Here is an 18,766-nt window from a genome sequence, read left to right on the forward strand (position 1 = left end):
TTACAATGAACGCATGTGAAGAAGGTGGGTCCAGGACTTCTAGAGCTAAAGCCTATACAATTTGGGGGACCCTCTTCATGAAAAATGATACCAAACTATGAATAAAATAGGTCTTGGACGGAACCTTGTCCAGAGAGGAGCCCACAAGGCTCACACTTCATGGTGGATTTATTCTGGATTCTTCTTTTGTCAGGCAGGTAGTAACATCATCCCTTTGAAAGATGAGGAAACTGAGACTCAGGAAGTTAGGAAACTTGCCCCAGGTCTCTGCATAGCAAGTAACAGAGCCAGGTGGCTTAAAGGCCACATTATATCATCCCTGGAGAAGGGAAGAAAAGGTCTTTATTGTTTCAAAAACTTAAAGATCTTTTGGTAAATTTGCAAAACTTGGTGTTTTCAAAGTCCCAATTTTTAAAGAGAAATGAGGAAAGAAACATTCTCTGGTTTAAAAACCTGCTCTATATTTGCTCTCTGTTCAGCTGAAATTAAAAAGAAAAAAAAGAAAAAAAGAGGATATTAACTCCCTAGAGAGAAGTGTTCCCATCCCCATGGATTCTCTGACTTGGGAGATAATGTCAGCCATGGCCTCTGGCTGATTTGTGAAATTCCTGTCAGTTTCCAGGCGGTCCTAACACTTACCCTGTGTTGTCTGCCCAGGAAGTCAGAGCAAGCGGTTGGCAGTTGGCGAGGCAGCAGGGTGCTCACCAGCCGTGCTGCTCACTACTAATGCTGATAGCAAAGATCAAAATATGAAGACAAGACAGGCATTGGGATAAACGTTCTGTCACACACAGGACTTTCCCCTGACACACCTGGGAGTGGCCTCCGTTGCATCAAATATGTACACTAGTCTCTAAAAATGGTCATTTCACTTCCTGCAACTTTTAGAAAACAAAGCCCACCACTGTATCCTTGAACTTATCATCATCATCTTTTCGAAAGGAAGACAATGGAAGTGCAGTGCAAAGACTGCCCAACAGGGATATTGGGGTTCATTCTCTGGCTCCGTGACCTACTAACACAATGACACCTGAGATGGGTCATTAACTGCAGCCTTGAAGTTTCCTTGCCTGGAAACTTAGGGTGACAATAATATTAATTACCCATAAGCAACTAAAAAACCCACACATATATTACCGGGGAATGGATGCATGGAGGACAATACTCAGTCAATGGGAAAACAATAGAGCAGTTAGTATGAGTAAACTAGCACCTACACAGAAATCTCAAAAATATGAGTGGAGGGCCTCCCCGGTGGTGCAGCGGGTTGAGCACAGCGCTGTGAAGCTGTCCACAGCCTCTGCGGCACCGGTTCGATTCCCGGCCGGCCAGGGAGATTCCCCCATGGAGATTCCCACATGGCGCTGCAGACCTCTCCTGTCTTGCCCGCTGCTCCCCTCAGCGGTGTATTTCAGTCCTTCTGCCTGTTCTGTTCCCTGCTCTGTCTCTGGTGGATTCTCTCACCCTCCCGTGCCTCTAGCCTGTACCCCAGTGCTTGTATAAATAAATAAATCTTTTTAAAAAATGAGTGGAAAATACTGCAGAATAGTAACATAGTAAAATAACATTCATGTAAATCTGAAAACACACCAAACATTATTTATTGCTTATCTATACAAACACGAGTTTAAAAAGAAACTCAATATGGATTAGACACTCCAAAAACAAGGATGATGGCAGCTTCTGAAGGTAGAAGATTGAAGGAGGCAAATAAAAAATAAGATAACAACTTGATCTCAGCATTTTATTTCTTTATAAGTGAAAAAGATTAGAAGCAAATAATACACTGAGAGTAAATACACTGGACTTTGTTGTATATTTCCCTTATCACTTTCTGTATTAATTTTTTGTTGTTTCAAAAAATAAACTGTCACAGAAGACTTACAAAGAGTTGGTCATTCAATCATTCATTCAACAAAGGTAAAACAACAAATATTTGAGACTCAACTACCAAGTTCTGGGTATTAGCCCTGGGGATGTAAGAGTGAGCAAAACAGCCCCAGTCCCTGCCCACACAGGGTTTATCACCTGCAGGCAAAAAAAAAAAAAAAAGAGTACTGGTGGAAATCCTGAGTCAATGAAGATTCTTGCCTGAGGCTCAACACAGGGAGGAGCCAGACTCTGGAAGGGGCCCTTGGGTGTAGTAAGCTTTTAACTCCTGCTCTGCCACCCTGCCTGGGCGCTGGAGGGTTGCTGGATTCAAGCATGCTAGGAGAATTAGGAGTCGCTGCAGACAAAGCACGTAGTCTAATGCCTCGTGCCCTGACTGAACTTACGGCTTTACAGCCCAGGTTAGGAATGCTGGGCTTGCATTTGACAGAATCATGTCCAACAGCCTAGTCCAGACTGACTTGGGCCCAATTTCTTCTGTTACTCAAACATGATACCATACCAGGAGACTGATTTTCTTAAGAATGGAAAAGGTATTAACATTCAGCCCAGGAAGTAACCAGGACATTGAGGGGAGCTCTCCAAATCATGCCATGTGGGGAGTGGAAGAGGAGGGTGCACAGCTGAAAAACTGAAGAGGGAAACTTGAATAAGGAAGACCCTAATGCCTTACAGGCATGTCATGTGGAAAAGGAATAAGATTTATTTTACAGGACTCAGAATGACTAAAAGGGAGCTTATTTTGGCTCGCACAAGAAAGAGAATTTTAAAAATCCTAATTATGTAGGGAATGAAAGGCCTCTAAAAGGAGGTGGGGAGTAAGCTCCCCATCACTGAGGATATCCAAGGAGAAGACCAGAGGACCACTTCTGGGTTATGCTGTAAAGAGAATGCAGGCATTATATGGGTTGCTGGGTCACATGATTTTTTTACGATCTTCAGAGGAGATAAAGCAGCCACAAAGGTGATCTGCTCCTGCCCTACCTGGTAGTTGCTTACTAATCCCTTAATGGTACCTTCAATTTTTACAACACCTATGCACATTTTCAAATTTCTCTCATGCGCACCCTCACATTTCTCAAGAGAGTGAAGAAATGGCAGGGTCATTCCTGTGCCAAAGGAGAAATACATAGGAGGAAGTGAGAGAGAAAACCCTCCCTGGGCCTGAAGGACTGGAAGGGAGAGTGAAGCTGCACTGCTATGCACCCTCCAGCCTACCGCTTCCCAAGGCAGAGGCCAGATGATGGGGGTCATGACAATAAGCAAGTTAGGTGGACAGGGTCAGCCTCAGAAGCCCACAGCATGGGGATGAGGCAAAGGGCTGCTTCCCGCAATTGCAACCACTGCTGTGATCTCGTCTGGACAGAGAAACGCAGCAGCTTCTGCCCACAGCTCCCAGTCAGACATGGAACAGGCCTTCAATCCCTAATCTGTGGAGGTCAAAACATCTGGAAACCTCAGGTGTCCTCTAAGTAGACATGTAGGCTATAAGCCCGACTCTGGGAACCAAAGAAACATGATGCTCCTTGTCCCTTCTCCCCAGACACAGATTTCCTGGGGAACAAAATGTCAGTCAAGAAGAGCGGGACATGGGCCTCTGTGGTGGTGCAAGGGGTTAAGCACAACATTGTGAAGCTATCCACAGCCTCTACGGCACGAATTTGATCCCTGGCTGGCCACGGAGGTGACCAATATGGCACAGCAGACTTCTCCTGTCTCCTCCACTGCTCCCCTCAGCAGTGTACCTCGGTAGATCTGCCTGTTCTGTTCCCCACTCTGTCTCTGGTGAATCCTCTCACCCCCTGCACCTCTGGCCTATCCCCAGTTCTTGTATAAATAAATAAATAAATCTTAAAAAAAAAAAGCAGAAGAAGAAGAAGAACATGACAAACACAGAAGATTCTGTACAGGCCCCAGAATCCTTTAGCACTGTGGCCACAGAGATGCACATGTAGCAGTCAGTAGGGCTGTGTAACATACCCCAAACGTCAGTGCAAAACAGCTACAATCCTTTATTGTTCTCTCTCCTGGTCCTGGAACCACCCAGCTCAGGTAGGCAGTTCTCACTGTTTCGGGGTCTCACGTTGTGACCATCTGAAGGCGGCAGGAAAAGGGTCATTAGGAATGTGTCTTCACTCACACAAACAGTGGTTGAGGTTGGTTGTCAGCTATTACTTGGACCTTAGCCGGGAGGTGGCTGGAGCACCTATGCATGACCTCCCATGGTGCCTGGGCTTCCTCCCAATATGGCAACCATGTTTCAAAAATCACCATTCCAAGAGACAGCTGGGTGGAAGCTGTACTACCCTGTAAGACACAGCTTTGGAGGTCATACTTGGAGAAGGTTTTGAAGAAAAACCTACAAAACTAACTACTAAAATAGTACTTAAACACCATGTATGTTCTTCTGTTACATTCTGTCTTTTGGAAGTGAGTCACAAATGTCAGCCATATTTAAGAGGAGGAAAGAGAGCCCATTTCTTTCTTTCTATTTATTTATTTATTTATTTATTATTTATACATACATACAAGCACTGGGTACAGTCAGAAGCGCGGGAGGGTGAGAGAATTCACCAGAGCCAGAGTGGGGAGCAGAGCAGGCAGGACAAAAGTTCACTGCTGAGGGGAGTAGCGGGCAGCAGGAGAGGTCTGCGCGCCATGTGGGACCCTCCTCCAGTGGCTGGGGAGCAGCCAGGGATCGAACCGGCGCTGCAGAGGCTGCGGGCAGCTTCGCAACCCAGCGCTCAATGCTGCACCACCAGGGAGGCCCCCAAGAGAGCCCATTTCATGTCAAGAGAAATATCAAAGCATCTGAAGGGATGTTTGGAAGCACCACAAGCCAGAACCCTTCCTCTGGAGCTACAAACAGTATTCCATAGTCTTCAAGGGATCTAGAAGCTCAAATTTCAGGTGAGAATTTCCTCCCACTGTGCCAGGTTTGGACTGAAGAATATCATGATGTTGGATGTTTTTTCATGGAAACCTTTGGAAATCCCACATTTTGGAGCTCTAGAAATATGAAAACTGTAGGACCTAAACACCAGGGTTACAGGGCTCCCTCTTCTAAACACATCAAGTCACTTTGAAAGATGATGTGTGAACTATGGATTCCATTTCACATAAGCTAGAGCCCAGGGAGGTATTAAATGGTTACCTGAGGCTATGGCTACATTTGCTCTTGACTCTGCAGCCAGCAAATCTAGCACATGCCTCTAAAGTAACACCTGTGCAGGGACTTAGGCACAGGCGGCACACTGGCAACGACCACATTTCCCAATTTCTAGACAAGGTTCAAATGGAGTCCTCGCCCTGAGTTTATGGAAGTTCCAGGCCACAGACCCCAGCAACATTTGTAGAAGTAACTCTTTGACTTTCATTGATTGCAAAATAAGAAGAAGCTGCCTGGTGAGAAGTCTCTGTTTTCCTGCAGAAGGAATTTAAGCAGGATTTTCTTAGTATTTCCCCTTTTCAATTTTGACATGGGTCAAGCTTCCCCGGGACCCCCCAGAAGTCTGATACATATATGCAAGGAGCCAAAGATGAATGAAGAAGGAAGGAATGTTTCCTGGTCTTCATGAAAGCCCTCTGCTGTGTGACCCCAGCCTGAAAGGTGTCCTGAGCTCTCTAGCCTGAGCAGCTGCTTGTGGCCTACAGGGCTTGGCGAGCCATCAATACACACATGACAGTGCAGTAAAAGCTGCTGGGGGTAAGAGGGGGTGTTCTGCATGCCTGGGTCCTGCAAGACACACCCATGCACACACAGAAGTGCACAGTGCTATTACTATGTCTTCCTAGGTTAGGATCAATTTCCCAAACCATTCAACAACAATGAAAACACTTATTCACTTACAGCAGGAATATAGGGAAACCAAATAAGACATCAGTGTAAAAAAAATAACAGTACAAAACAAAACAAAGCAAGAACAGACAATTATAAATCAGAGACATCCTGCAGGGGAGGAGGCAGGAGAAGGATCAGGGGCAGGGAGGGAGGAGCACAGGGGCCTGAGGTGATGGTGCACGGGTGCATTGGGGAAGGAAACTATGGGGACTACACCTGAGGGGGTGGGGGAAGCACATATTGTTTAAAAATGAACAGTGATGTAAAAAATAAAAAATTTAATTAAAAAAAATGAAACCACTTAGCTGGAAAGGGGGAAGGAGGTGTTTAGCAATGGCTTTCAGAGCCTCATTCACTTCCCCTCACCCTTGGCTCATTGGGGCACCCTGGCCCAACTTCCGCCTGCCAACACCTGTGCCCCTTCACCAAGCAACTGTCTTTGGTCATGGGCTCTGCTCTGTCAGTGTGAGGGTTGGGCTGGATGCAGTGTGAGGTCAGAGCATTGCTGACCCTCAGGCAATCCTTGCTGTATACACACCCCAGCTCCTTCACCCCTGCGTAGGAGAATCTGATCTGTCTTGTACACTCTAAATGCCCATGTAGCCACTGAGGTTGGAGAAGCTCAAATGAGTCAATCCTGGATCCTCAGACCCTGGTCCTTGGTTCCCTCCAGATGGGCCAGTTCCAGTGGTCTACAGTCTGCTCTCTTCCCTTTTGTAGTCTGGTTTCCCTGATTCTACATGTGGACATTGGGTGAGCCCTGAGGTCCTGCCTCAGGGGTGGGGAAACCAAAATGGGCTCTTCACGCAATGGTTTTGGTAGGGATACACTTGCCACTGGGTGGGTCTCACATTCATATCCTTCTGAGTTAGTTTCTTAAAAAAGGCTGCTAATCTTTAATTCAGAGATTTTATTTTTCTATTATAGAAATTTCAGCCAAACTAATGGTCTGACATTTTATCAGGAAGTTCAGAAGCGCCAAGATAATAATCTGCACATGTACTTATATATGTACTAATAATGCTCCAAGATGGAATGTGAATCCTGTCATGGATCTAGGTGGAGCCAACCCAGGGTATGAAAACTAGAGGGGTGGCCATCAGTCCACCAGCCATGGGGACTGGCTGAAGGAAGTTAGAGAAGGAAGCAGTAGGTTTAGTGCCTGATATCTTAGTTCGGTACCTGGTATCTACTGAAACTACCCTCAGTGGGTTAGCTCAGTCATCCTTTTCACATACCCTTCAGTCACACTACCCCAAATTGTTCCTCTGGGCCTGTTTAGAAAAGTCTGAGGTCTGGAGAGGCTGCTCTGAGGCTTTGGGGAGAGAGGCTGGGCCTGCCTGGGCTTTCTCCTACTCCGAAGAGTCCACCCAGCCTGGAAGTGTCCTAGTCAAGAGAGGCAGTCAGAGTCCCAAGGAACTGCTCTCAGACCCACAGTCAACCTACAGGTCAGGCCTTATACCACCAGCCCAAGCTTCTGAGGAGGAAGGGAGTGGATAGGAGAGGCAAGCACTGGGCAACAGACCAAGGGCTAGAAGGCAAGATTAGATCCACTGACAGGACCAGACAGGAATATCTCGACTTTTATAAACATACATTTAAAATGCAGCTACGGGTAAAACTCCATCCTGGTGTTTCTCAGGGGAAAAAAATCTTAGAAGCGCAACATAGGAAAAAAATATGGCTCATGAGGAATGTTGAAGATAAGTTTGGAGTCTTAAATTTGGCTTAAAGAACAAAAGGCTCTCCTTTTATCATTTGTTTGTGTGTTGAAGGGTAGGAAGAACAGGATCCTGAGAAGCTTGCAAACCTAGCTGTCCTTACCTTGACCAGATTCTCACTGCAGACTTTCCAGAACCAGGCAGTGACAGGCAATCTCAGGCAGTAGTCTCCACCTTGACAGCACACTAGCCTCATAGGGGAGCTTTCAGACCACTGATGCCTGGTTCCCAGCCCCAGAAGCCTGGGTTTTTGAGGCCTAGTGTGGAACCCAGGTAGAAAATCTCCCCAGGTGACTCCAACGAGCTAATGCAGAGCTCTTCTCACTTGGATGCTTGTGAAACCCCAGTTGGCCCAGAGGTTCTGAAGTAATAGGTCTCAAGTGGGGCCCAGGAATTGCTTTTCTGACAAGCTCCCACTTAAGCTTTGTAGGCCCTGTGGTTTATGTTGCAAGTAACTACTGAAGTCTCCCTTTGTAGAGCAAAAGCCATCACAGACAACACATAAAGGGATGTTTGTGGCTGTGCTCCAATAAAGCTTTATTTATAAAAACCACTGAAAGGTCAGATTTGGTAAAGGACAATTGTTTGCTAAGCCCTTGCTTAGAGGAAAAGGATTTAGAATCAGTAATTCCTTAACTTCTACATTTATAAATATGAATTCTTAATTCTTTAACTCAACTTGCCTTGGTCTCAATCTAACTTAGCTATACTCTGGGCATCATAACACAGTCATTCCTGACATGACCTGACTTGTTCCAAGTGACAAATGAGTAAATGAAGTGAAAGTGCTTTGAAAAGTATAAAATGCTTTGCGAGTAGACCCACAGAAGCATCTAAGAAAAGAACTTATCATCCTTTATCTGTGTTCCAGACACTGTTCACTGGGTTAGATTCCCTGGACTGCTTAAACAAAGAGTTTTCAACAATGAAATAATAAAAATAATCCTAAATAAAACTTAAAATAGGGCCTCCCCTGGTGGTGCAGGCAGTTGAGTGCAGTGCTGTGAAGCTGTCTGCAGCCTCTGCAGTGAGGGTTCAATCCTGGCCGGCCAGTGAGATACCCACATGGTGCAGCAGATCCCTCCTGTCTCACCCGCTGCTCCCCTCAGCAGTGTATTTCAATCTGCCTGTTCTGTTCCCCGCTCTGTCTCTGGTGAATCCTCTCACCCTCCCGCACATCTGGCCAGTATCCCGGTTCTTGTATGCATGAATAAACAAATCCTTAAAAAAAAACTTAAAATAAAAATTTCTCATAGGATGTGGAGGCTAGAAGGAATGAATAGTGTCTCTGACCCTTTTCCTCTTGGAGCTGGAGACTTGCAAATTCTGTCAGCAAGATGCAGGAAAGCTGGTGCTCCCTAGTTCATCTTGTTTGTCTATAGAGTAATAACGGTGAGAGTCAGGAGCCCCCTGGTTAAGACCTCCCTATGCCTCCATTGCATAGCTCTAAGAATGTCACAGTTACTAAACTACACTAAATAACCTGTCCTTTCCTAGAACAGCCTTGGTAGTCCCACAATGCTCTAATGAGCCTGAGAGCAATAATGTTACTATAAATGATTGCCAACAGTCTTCCCTCCATTATATTTCTGATAATTAAGACCATGTCACTACAATTTGTTAAGCATATACAATGACTGTGGTTCCAGCTGTTTTACAATCACTTCACTAATGATTACCACAACGTGTGAAATGGCCACCTTAATCTGCATTTATTTGCAGATGCTGGAAATGAGGTTCAAAGAATTCAGGAAACTTATTTGACATTAGGTCGAAAGAGATGGAATTGGGATTTAGGATTTACTCCAGAATCCAAGCTTTTTCCACATTATATTAGCCCTACTATATTCACTACTGACTTCACTGGTATGCAAACATTCATTATTATGCTATTGTATGGTGCAATTCGCAAATAGACCCAACTGGGAAAATTTCCAGCCCACTTGTGACTGGAAAAAAGGTGAAAAAAGAATTAATTGTGTCACCATGACCAGTAGTTAAGCCAAGACCTAAGCCAGGCTCCGGAGACACAGATTTATTGTTTTTCTATCATGGGAGTATATTGCTTTTGTAATAAGATAAGTATAAAGGAAAATTGAGAAGTTCTGTTTTTCAAAACAAGTTTTGGGGGAAGTAATGCAGCAGAGGCAAGCCAGGTATTCCCCAAACCTGCCTTCTCTTCTTCCAAGCTAGTCTGCTAATGGGCATGTCCCAGTCTTTCCTTGTAGTCAGAATTTGTCATGTGACCAAGCCCAGGCCAATGAATGTGAGGCAGGAGTGAGGGTCCAGCCCAGGTACCCATAATCCTCTATGTTCTTTTTCCTTAAAGGAGAGAAGCACAATGACCTTGGAAGCCTAGTGTGAGGATGAGAAAACCTTCAAAATATCTTTTGAAGCCATATCTTACAACATGGATTTTTAAAGTCCAAACAGCATTGCTAAAAGACGAGGACTTCATAGGAGAAAGAAATTTCTTTAGTGTTAAACCAAATCTAAAGGATTTATCTGTTATAGCAGCTACTATAACCCTCTCTAACTAATTCAATAAAGAAATGATACAAATTAAAAAGCAGATACCAAAGAGTTTCCAACTAGTTCCGCTTAAGAATATCAACAGCTCTTATTTGTATCATGAAAACTACAGCTGCAGGGAAAAGTTAGTAAACATTATGGATCTGGTACAATAAATAGAATTTTAGACTTTAAAAAGAAAAAAAAAAAACTTAGTTCTTTTCTGGATTTAAAGCCAGCGATCAAATGCAATGTGATTGAGATATGTTATTCATACTATTTTGGATGAATTTGGTTAAATAAAATATATTATTAAAAGAAATTCACTTGTTTCTTTTTACTCTTTTAATGCAGTGACCCAAAAAATTAAAATTATTTCTATAGCTTTGCATTATATTTCTACTGGACAGGGGTTCTTCAGATCATACAAATGTCTGTTTCTCTCTCTAATTATCAGCATGCATCGAATATCTATGTGTGGTACTTGAGTAACCCTACTTGGCTTCTGGAAAGTCCTGTGACCTTGGGCAGGTCATTTATCCATTCTGGATCTTGTTTTTTTTTTTTTTCTGAATTTTGGTTTTTTTTTTTTTTTTTTTATGTAAAAGATGAGAGACTTGAACCTTTCATGTTTTGTAGATCGGTCATGCCTGGCCCTGTGATTTTTAAACCAGCCAACCCTGATGTTATGGTTAAAACTCAAAAACAGTAGGATTCCAAAACTTACTCTGTCCGTGACCTGTATCCTGAACCAGTCTGCTTGCCAATCTGTGCCTCCAGGTCTTGCTCATGGGCGAACCTTAACCTTAAGACCTTCTCCACATCACTTTTCTTACACAGACCTGTGGCTTCCTTTCACAATTCACATTCCACTCTTAGATTCTGTGCTTTTCAGACATGCCAGTGAACACCCGACCCAATAAACACTCCTGGCACACCCCCATAGAGTCCGGGTCTGCCAGCCTCCCCTTGGTCCTGCACGCGTCCCTTCCTGCAGAGACCCTAGATCCTATGAAGCCAGGCAGGGAGGGTGCTGAGACCTTTATCAAAAGAGAAATTCAGGGACCTCAGAGTGAAGACCACAAGGCTATCACTTTAAAAACCTTCCCTCTTCTAACGTTTATTTGAAAGAGGCACTCTCAGGAAAGGTTCATTTCCTTAGAATATCAAAGAACTAAAAACCAAAAGATGATAAATTTTCTGTAGACAGACTGCAAAGTATATAAATAAAATTCTGCAAAGTGTACAAATAAATATTACAAAGAATTCAATTCTGCTACAGTTGTCCACCATCCTCAATATTACATTTAGCTAACTTAATTTTCTGTGGATCAAATTTATTCAAAGTTAAATTTCTCTTAAGAGGTCATCTGAGTAAACAGTTTCAAGTGTTATTTGCCAAAAAAACAATATGTTTCCAGGCTCCAGATGAAATCGGCAGTGTCGGGCTAAGAAAACAACCTTAAAATTCACAGGAATAATTGCAGAAAAATTGGAGCCTGGAGGTCAGTCTTTTTCATGCAGTTCTGGAGGTAAAAGTCACAACTTTGCACCAAAACCAGGTCTTTGAGGTGCAGAGAAGACTATCACTGTGGGGTTTTTTTGTTTAAATCCAAAATATGCAAAGTAACATGTCTCTAAAGTAGCAGCTGTCACATGAAGAAGACGCATCTCCCACATTTCACACCATCAACAGACAGTACTGTCACTCTATAGTGGCATCCTGTAACCTAGCATTCCGCTGGCTGGTCCTCCAGGCTCCTGGTTTCAGAGAGGGACAGGGGAAAGGAAGAGAGAGAGGTGGAGGAGGAGAGGAAAAGGGAGGGAGGGAGAAGGGCAGAGAAAGGAGAAGGAGGGTGTAAGTATGACATGGAATTTTTCAAATGCAAAGTAGTCATTAAGGGAAGCGGAGAGGATGTGTCTTGGGGTGGGAAGTCTTGTAAATCTCAGATCTTAAAATTTTTTGGAATTAGATTTGTGTGGTAGAAGGGATAAAAGGTGTAAATCAGTTGCATAGTTTATTTCTTAGGTAAGGAACAGGATATGAGAGGCAAATCAGCCCTATACCTGAATACAGGCAGAAAAGATCATTTCTTCTGCAGTCTCTGACTCTACTTTAGTCTAATGGCATTAAAACCAAGTCTTGTGACATCATAAGCAGCACTAATTACACTTTATGACAATAGCCAAATTAACTCTTCCCTGTGATTCTGATGCCATTATTTGTATGGCCGCAGCACACACTGATATACCTCAAACATTCAGCTGTAAAAAATCATTGCTCCCAGAGCAGAGAGAACCCTGACACATTATCTTTATAATACGCCACTGCTCTTCTGGCATCACCACAAATAGGAAGGAAGCCAGTCTAGAACCATCTTACTCTCTGGGCCCTACACTGAAGACTTTTGAGAGCAGACACTGCTACATTCAACCAATACAAGTAATATTCATTACCTGCAGGGCAATTGTGACTTAAGGAAAATTGGCCAATGCTTTGTGAACGGACCTTAGGTTACCCCAGTTTAGTTCTCTCAAACTACAGAAAGTCAGAGGCAGAGATGAGTGCTTTTCAGATTTATTTCTAAATCAGGACCTTATGGTTGCTCTAGCTCTTGACTTTTCTTCATAGAATATCTATTTAGTCAAGACTGAGAAACAGACTTCCAAGGGCATTCTGGAAAGCGTGCCTGCACAACAGGGGATCAAGTGAGTAGGTGACGATGTTTTGACCAGTATCCCTTGGGAGTGCTGTGCTCATTTCTATGGTGGGTCACCCGAGGAAGTTGCTGTCGACCAAATCTGTCAGGAGGGGCTAAGGATGCAGCTTCATGACCCACAGGCAACAAGAGGGCTGGGTGCCCCCTGCAGATGGCAGGATGTTGGTGAGTTCCGTGCAAGAGGCACCGTGCCTCTACAACAGAGGACCATGCAAGAGGCACCAGTTACTCACACTATTACTTCATTACCAAGTCTCACAGGAGTCGTGAAAGGTCATAATGATTATCTCAATTTCACAGAAAAGCAGAAGCTTGGAGAACCTGACTAGTTTGCCCAAAGCCTGCCATTTCCAGGCTTCAAAGTGAAGATGGAAACCCAGATGAGTGTGACCCCAAGAACCACGTTATAGATGGGGCTCTCAGATTTACATATCTCTTCTGTATCCCTGAGTTGTTTACAACTGAGTTGGAAAGACAGGAGATAAATCAAAACACAAATGGAAATTCCAGACCAGCCTGTTCAGTAAATCCTTCAGTGATGACAGAAGGATTCCGTGATCTGGGCTTCCAGGTCCCTGAGGAACCTGGAACCTCCCTCTTTCCTGGGGACCACCCTGTTACAGTAGTCACTAGTGACAAGCAGCTACTGAGTATTTGACAGATGGCTGGTGCAACAGGGCAGGTGAATTTTTAATTTTATTGAATTTGAATCAATCTGAATTTAAGTGACCACTGAAGGTCCATTTTGTGCAGCACCAAAAAACCATTCAGAAAACAGAGTTCCTGCCACAGCCAGTGGTGGTCAAAGGAGACCTTGTGAAGGATGGAGGCTCTGAGCAGCCCACGATGTGTAAGGTTTGAACAATACCCTTCCTGTTTCAGGCCGGATCATCTTCCTTACAGAATTTGGTTCAGAGTCAAGGGCGCCAGAAATTGAGACCAGTCACTGTATCCACAGATGAGGAAATCAAGAACACCCCGCCTGGCTCCATATTCTTTTTGGACCAGCTCTGTGTACTTCCTCCCATTGTCTCCTGAAGTCGATCCTCTCCGTCCCTGCGTCCTCTCTGCCAACACCATCACATGTTGGGGTTCTGCTCTTTTAAAAAACGTGGCCACCTGTCATTTCCTCTCTTGCAATGATGGCTTTTAATGTGCTTTATTCTTCTACACCTGTCACTCTGAGAAAGGCATTTCCTGATACAATGAACAATGCCTCTCACACACAGATGGCTCTATCAACCTCCCCACACAGCCCCAGCATCAGGAAAAAGAGTCCTTCCATCACCACTAGCCCTGCAGTTGGTCATGACTCCCCACACCCTGCAGTTGGCCATGACTCCATCCTACATCCTAGTAGTTGTAGAGAGATGTTGAAAATATCAGCAAAGTGTACTTGGCAATGACCAGCACCATTCCTGCCCTGCCTCACAGACCAGTCCACAGCAAATGCACACCTCTCAGAGCACACATGGCTCTGTGCCCTCGGTGGGGCACTTGAACCAATCATACCACTTGCATTTCTAGCTCATATAGCTGCCCGTGTGGGGCAGAACACCCTAAACTTCCAGGGTGTTCTGTATTAGAATTTAATAATAGTCACAGCAACTCTTGAATTCTCCAGCTGGAGGAATACAGATCATGTAGGGCTGTTAGGTGTTTTGGGCTACAGGAAGATGTTAATCTGTTTTTAATTCTTCCCAGTTCTGCTTGGAGCCTATTGTTAAGATCTTCATTATGGTGGGGAGGGGCACTTGTACCCACCTTCCCAAAACAGCAGTCACAAACCTTCACAAACACCTTCTGACCTCAAAAGTATAAGATTCTTTGGGCTGCAATGAAGACTGTTTATGTCCTTTCAGCTGGACATCAAACATGAGATAGGACTTTGGATGTGGGATCAAAAAGCTATCAGTCTTCTGAGCCCTGAAAGGGGCCCATGTGAGGCCCAACTTCCCCTTTGGCAGGAAAGAAAGGCCAGCAGCTGAGAAGAACAAGTCAGCGGAGGCCAAGCACAGCCAGTCCATCCCATGGTCTTTGTGCAGTCCATGAGCTAAGAATCGTTTTCATATTTGTAAAAAACTGTAAAAATAATTGTTTTAAATATACCATCAACATAGCATATGGTCTACAAAGTCTAAAATATTTACTGTCTGGCCATCCCTGGAATGGGTTTTCTGCTCCCTGGTGTCAATCAGTAGGGGCCTCATCTGTCCAAAAAGCACTTGCCACTTTCTGAGGTCTGGTGAGTTGGATCCTAATAATTCCTAGTCCCCTTGATTCCCTTTGTGCTTGTCTTCCCTTTTAGTTCAATAGTAGCAGAAATAAAAAGTCCCCTCTGAGAAAAGGCATGACAGACATCAGGTGTAACAACTAACAAACGATATAACTAACAAATGAATACTCACTTCTTCCAAGAAGATGTTCATCATAGATGAGGATCCTTTCAAGCCCTGTTTCTTTGTGACAGAAACAGGCTCCCAATTAAAAACCAGTCCAAGAGGATTCAGGAAGCAAAGTAAAGCTGACCACAGCTTCACTGTTTCCCATCTGACACTACCAGCATCCACACTTGACACCAGTGCAGAATAAGGAACATCAGTGGCTTTGACTTACCTTTCCCCAGCTCCCCTAGGAAAAGAATACAGAGGTAGGAACACATCTGAATGGTCCCCTGCAATCTCACTTTTTAATTGTTTAGATACCTGCCCGAAATGTCCTTAAAGTATCTGTGCATTCAAACTCAAAAGAAAAACACGGCATCAAACTCTTCCTTAGTCATGACCACAGAAATCAGCCACCACTGCCTGGAGCACAGTCATCAACGTTACCTGGTTCAGTGCAGTTCTTGCTGCTCTGGAGTCCCGCGTCTTCTGAAGTTACAGTGTTGTTCATCTGCAATAACTTCCTTCCCACTATCCAGTTTCTGTCTTCCCCTACGAGGTCCATGAAGTCAAGGTCTGGGAAGGAAAAGAGAACAACACATCACCAATAGCTGGGTTAGCCTTTACCAGTGCTGGGTGCCAGTGCCCTAAACAATCATTTGCCTATACCCCCTCAGGCCTTACAATGTACAGCTGCCCCTTGAACAGCAGAGGTTTGAACTATGAAAGACATTTTATATGCAGATTTTTTTCTAGCCAAGGTTCCACATTCATAGTCAACCAACTGCTGGTACGGATTGGTTGAATCTGCAAATCCGGAATCCACTGACAGATACAGAAGTCTGACTCTTTTTACGAGGATTTTCAACTGCATGAGGGAGAGGGTTTTTAGATTTGTAAAGAATTGTAAAAGAATTGTAAAGAATTTGTAGAGAATTGTCAGCACGCCTAATATCATTCCAACTTCTGCTCAAAGATCAACTGTAATTCACCCATCCTACCTTTAACTGCCTGAGGGTTTCCTCTGGCTGCTGGATCCTACCCGATCCAACAGAGAGAATGACTGTAGAAAAGGAAATAAAAATACATCACAGCTCCAATGGGATAGCTATGAGGTGTGCATTATAAACTGGGTTCAAACTTTTTCCCACTAACATTAAATCCCAATTGTCTATAGTATAATAGTCCATACACTTTATTGGCTGCTGTCCTACCTCATCTTAATTCTCTGCTGCCAATAAAATGCTGAGGAATATTTAACCATCAAACCTTTAGGTGAAAAAGTCCTATTTGTAGTCGCTGACCAATTTTCACAGTGTAAATATCCCCTTCAGGACCAAGTTCAAGCTACCAATACGATCTCATTGAACATGAACTGGGACGAAATGGACACAGCTAAGTTCACCAACTCAGTATGACTGGCCCCAGCCCAACAACTTCTACTCCCCTAACAGTATTTCCTTGAATCACCTGCAAATGATCTGCTTCTGGGGGTTGGCCAAGCTAAGACACCATTTCAACATCCTCATAGCAAAGGCTAGAGAATGACATATAGTAAGATTTGATTAAGAAGAGAGAAAGTAGGCCTCCCAGCTGGCGCAGCGGGTTGAGCACAGCACTGTACAGCGCACGTTCAATTCCCAGCTGGCTGGGGAGCTACCCACATGGTGCGACAGACCTGTCCTGTCTCACCCAATGCTCCCCTCAGCAGTGTATTTTGGTCCGTCTACCTGTTTTGCTCCCCACTCTGTCTCTGGTGAATCCTCTCACCCTCCTGCATCTCTGACCTGTACCCCAGCTCTTGTATAAATAAAAAATAAATCCTAAAAAAAATTAAAAAAAAAAAAAGAAGAGAGAAAGTGATGAATAAGGAACAAGCAGACCCCTGAATGCACGTCAGGGGATGAGCATGTAACAATGCTGAAGTTTCTAACTGAGATGATTATCGAAGGGTGTGAGACACAAATGGATGGGTTCTTCTGGCAGGGGAAGGGAGAGAACAAAAGAAAGGGGATGGAAGAAGAAATCTTGGGGACCTAGACATCCCATCAGAGAGCAGAGTAAAAGAATTCAGTAAGGGACCATGAAAAGGAAAAGAACAAGGGAAATAGTGTCCCAGAAGCTAGGGAAAAAGAGAACTTCAAAAAGGGGAAGTGGCCAATAGCCTGGACCACTATGGTCATATCACATAAAGACATGGGCAAAGAAATGACAGAGCTGGACATTCGGAGGTCACTGGGAGGTAGAAACAGCAAGCAAAGGTGGTGCTTCCTAGTGGTTTGGCACTAAAGAAAGAGGTGACCTGAGGTAATGGCTACTTCTTGAATGTCCAGAGTTGCTGTGGTCAGAAAATAGTTCTAAATATAAGACATAGGTGAAATTTGTAGTCCTGGCAGCCTTCACAGGAGGTCAGAGTGTACCACTTACATCAATGCAGTGTTCTGGAATGGCTGATGAAGAGCTGGATGTCCGCATGCCCATTCTGAAAGTCATATCCATTCCTCTATTTCCATAGTGATTCATAGTTTCCCAAATGGTTTCACCATCCTTATTAAGCTTGATCCTCACACCACCATCCAGGAAAGAAAGTAGGTGCATGACATTGTCTACTTTGTCTACTGCAGTCTCACTAGCACCTGATCACTGCTGGCTCAGAGTAGCTGCTCACTAATTATATGTCAACACCACCGGATGGTGTCACTTATATGTGGAATACAGAAAAACCAAATTAAGAGTCAAAGACAAATACTAAAACCAACCTTTGGAAGCTGACCAAAGATCTGCAACTTTGGGGGAGAGCACAATGGACTGTGGTAGAATATTCAGTAGTGGGAGAGCTATAGTGACCACACCTGAAGGGGGACATCCTATACTGTCAAAACACTAGCAAGGATGTAAAACAATGTTACTTCAATAGGTATATACAATAATAATAAAGTAAACAAATAATTATTATTCCCACTTTGTGGATGTATAAGTGAAACTCATGGAAGTTTCTGGAAAGCACAGTATTTGTGAGTACTTCCCCTAAATTAACAAGACGCATGTAACTTCAGCAGTTCATTGCGCTCCCCTCAATCAGAAGAAACCTGCTCCCAGATGTAAAATAATCAGGTTATCTAATTATAATTTTTGTGTATTACAGACCAGGATAACCCCTAGGTTTATTCTAAAGAAAAAGTAGACTGTGGAGCCTATCTAGAATAAGCAGTAACTATAGACTTTGAAATACAAAATCTTACATAGTGGTCACCTATACCAGTTCAGCAAAAATTGTGAGGATGATACTAAAGACAATCCGAGCTTAAAGCAAGGCATTCTATATTCTTGGTTAACCTGAATGGTTACTTCTCATCTTTAAGAACAGTGATAAGTGGAGAAAAACTTTCAAAAGTTCATGCAGAAGCAATAAGGTCAGTGGTCTTTAAATTCAATAAGCAGCAATAAAATGCGAATTTTATCCATTATTATCATAAATGATCTAAAATTATGGGGAAAGATATCCAGTTTGTCTCAAGCTGGGTTTTCACAGAAGCTGTTCCTGAGATGAGGTTTATATGGGGGTGATCCCAGGAATAGGGAAATTGGCAAGGGAAGGGGAGACAATCACTGAAGGGTACATTTCAAGCAATAGTCAAAATGAGTAAACTACAGCTTGACCGCTTTGGAAAGTTCTGGCAGCCAGTGTAGACATGCATC

General features: G+C 43.7%; 1 protein-coding gene across 1 annotated transcript in view; it reads right to left on the bottom strand.

Moving 5' to 3' along the window:
- Positions 1 to 18,766, bottom strand: part of SLC24A3 (solute carrier family 24 member 3) — a 523,373-nt gene that overhangs the window by 422,227 nt on the left and 82,380 nt on the right. The window contains exon 2 of the mRNA XM_037494056.2: positions 15,515 to 15,643. Coding sequence (XP_037349953.2) covers positions 15,515 to 15,643 — 129 coding nt within the window. The remainder of the gene's footprint in view (positions 1 to 15,514; positions 15,644 to 18,766) is intronic.

Source organism: Talpa occidentalis, unplaced genomic scaffold, assembly GCF_014898055.3.
Source record: "Talpa occidentalis isolate TD23 unplaced genomic scaffold, MPIMG_talOcc4v2.1 talOcc4.10, whole genome shotgun sequence".
Taxonomy (NCBI): Eukaryota; Metazoa; Chordata; class Mammalia; order Eulipotyphla; family Talpidae; genus Talpa; species Talpa occidentalis.